This window comes from Buceros rhinoceros, unplaced genomic scaffold (genome assembly GCF_000710305.1).
Source record: "Buceros rhinoceros silvestris isolate BGI_N320 unplaced genomic scaffold, ASM71030v1 scaffold43196, whole genome shotgun sequence".
NCBI classification, from domain to species: Eukaryota; Metazoa; Chordata; class Aves; order Bucerotiformes; family Bucerotidae; genus Buceros; species Buceros rhinoceros.
In genome coordinates, this window is record NW_010416515.1 from 1,870 (window position 1) to 4,015 (window position 2,146).

The window sequence follows — 2,146 nt, forward strand, 5'->3', positions numbered from 1 at the left end:
ACCTTCCCCCGAGGTGTCCCGGCTGTAGCAGCCACGCCAGTGGCAGGCAGCATCCAGGCTTAACCCCTCACTTTGGCAGCTGGCGGTTAGCGATGGCTGGGGCGCTCTTGGGGTTGTCTTTGGTTTCCTCGACATCAGTGAGGTGGAAAGGGAGCTGCTGGGGATGTGTCTGACCTCACGTTGCCTTCCTTCCTCCCTAGTTTCGGGACCACGTGAAGAGCTGCGGCAGATCTAAGGTGCCCTGCAGATTCAAGGCTGTCGGATGCGCCGAGGTGGTAAGGGCTCCTCTGCTCATGGTGGGACTTGGGTTTGGTGCCAGGGTCAGAGGTCACCTGCAGAGTGCTGCAGTGTTTCCAACCCTGGGCAAGTGGAGCTTAACATCGTCTGCTCTCCACAGGATGAACTTCATGTGGAAGGAAACCTCCTCCTTTGTGAGGAGCACCCGGGTGCCTTGAGGCTCTGGTGGTTACGCTGCTTTCAGCTGTAAGCACCAAACTGGGGCCAGGCTTTAATTTTTCCATGTGACTCAGTTTCCCCAGCTCCTGCTGATGTCCATACACCCCCTCCTCGGGGTGACTACGTGAGGCTTTGTCCTCTGGTGCTGTTAAGGACACCTGGCAGAGCCCTTTGGGGCTAAAGCAGTGTCTACAGCTGGGGAAGCGTTACGCATCCATCATTGCGTCCATCATCTGTCCTGGGATTTGCAGCATTTCTAAAAAAAAAACAACCCCCCCACCCCCAAAGCAGGTTTTCAACGGTCCGTCTTTGGCTTTTTCCCTTTGTAATTTAAGGCCAATGTCGTGACCTCCAGAGGAGGAGTTGGTTCTGTGGGTGGTGGCGGCGTAGCTTGACCTTGCTGAATGGGGGATGTATTTTATTTCTCTTCATGTAGGTGGAAAACGAAAAGCTGCTAGAACACGAAAGCAAGTGCTTGGCGGAGCACCTCTACATGCTTCTGAGCTTTGTGCTGAGCCTCAAGACTGGACCTGGAGACCTAAAGGCCCTTCCTGCCCTTTCCTCATCACAAAACACCTCCCCACTACTGGCAGAAAACTCTCTGTGCTCCGAGTCAGAGCTCTCCAGGTCCCTGGAGCTCTTGGGAAGGTGTGAGGCCCTTGAGAGGAAGACAGTGACCTTTGAGAACATTGTCTGCGTGCTCAATCGGGAGGTGGAGCGGGTGTCCCTGACAGCCGAAGCCTACAGTCGGCAGCACCGGCTGGACCAGGAGAAGATCGAAACGCTGAGTAACAAGGTGGGAAACCGCTGGCACGGGCTCTCCAGCACCCTGAGCAGGAAGGCGTTCCCATTCCTTTTCATGTTATTAAGCCAGCAAAGGGTCACCCCCAGCCCCAAAACTCAGACATCTGAAGGCAGAACTGTTTGTGCTTGTGCCAGCCCTCAAAAGCTTCCTGGGAAGGACGGGAAAGAAACTGTCACAAAGTGTTCAGGTCTCTGCTGGTGACCAACTTGTGCAGACACCGAGATGTTCCCCGGTGAAGTTCTCCAGCGAGGGACAGAGCCCCCGGTGTTTCGCTGGACCCCTCAGGCTCCCGGGGCCGCTCATCCTTCCAGACCCTTCCGAAGGAGCGTCAGCACCGGCGCTGCGCTACGGCATTGTGCCCGGCGTGGGCTGGGGGCGTGACGGAGCTGTCCCCAGCACGGGGACAGCGTGGTCTCCGCTGAGCGCTGCCCGTGTGCCGCTGCAGCGGGGAGTCGGGTGGTTCGTGGCGTACCTGCACCCCCTTGGCCAGGGAGCTGCCAAACCTGCCGTGCCCCTCTGTTAGCTAGCGGGGATTAACCCTTGGAGGAGACCTTGCTGGCTGGGCCTGGCTGCTGCTCTCTCTCAGCGTCACAACTGTCACATTGTCACAATGCTGAGCTGGTTTTCACCCCTCCTCCTCACTGGTGCTGCTCCCTGGCAGGATTTTTCCGCTCGCCGTGGGATGGTTTCCAGCTCAAGCACTGAGCTGTGTCAATCACCTTCTCCAGAGCAAGAGGGTTCTAAAGGAACCTTCAGCTTATGATGCTCCATTTCTCCCTCCCGTGACCCCTGTCCGCTCTGGAGAACGTCTCTCACTGAGGAGTCGTCCCGATGGGACACTGGTGGCTGCTGCTTGCTGGGGTCTCCCCGCAGCACGTGCCTCTA

The 2,146-nt window shown here is 57.5% G+C and overlaps 1 protein-coding gene across 1 annotated transcript in view; it reads left to right on the plus strand.

Moving 5' to 3' along the window:
• The window catches only part of TRAF2 (TNF receptor-associated factor 2), a gene marked incomplete at its 5' end in the record, with an annotated part of 3,086 nt that overhangs the window by 619 nt on the left and 321 nt on the right, over positions 1 to 2,146 (plus strand). The window contains 2 exons of the mRNA XM_010137825.1: positions 201 to 275; positions 893 to 1,252. Of these exons, the coding sequence (XP_010136127.1) occupies positions 201 to 275; positions 893 to 1,252 (435 nt within the window). The remainder of the gene's footprint in view (positions 1 to 200; positions 276 to 892; positions 1,253 to 2,146) is intronic.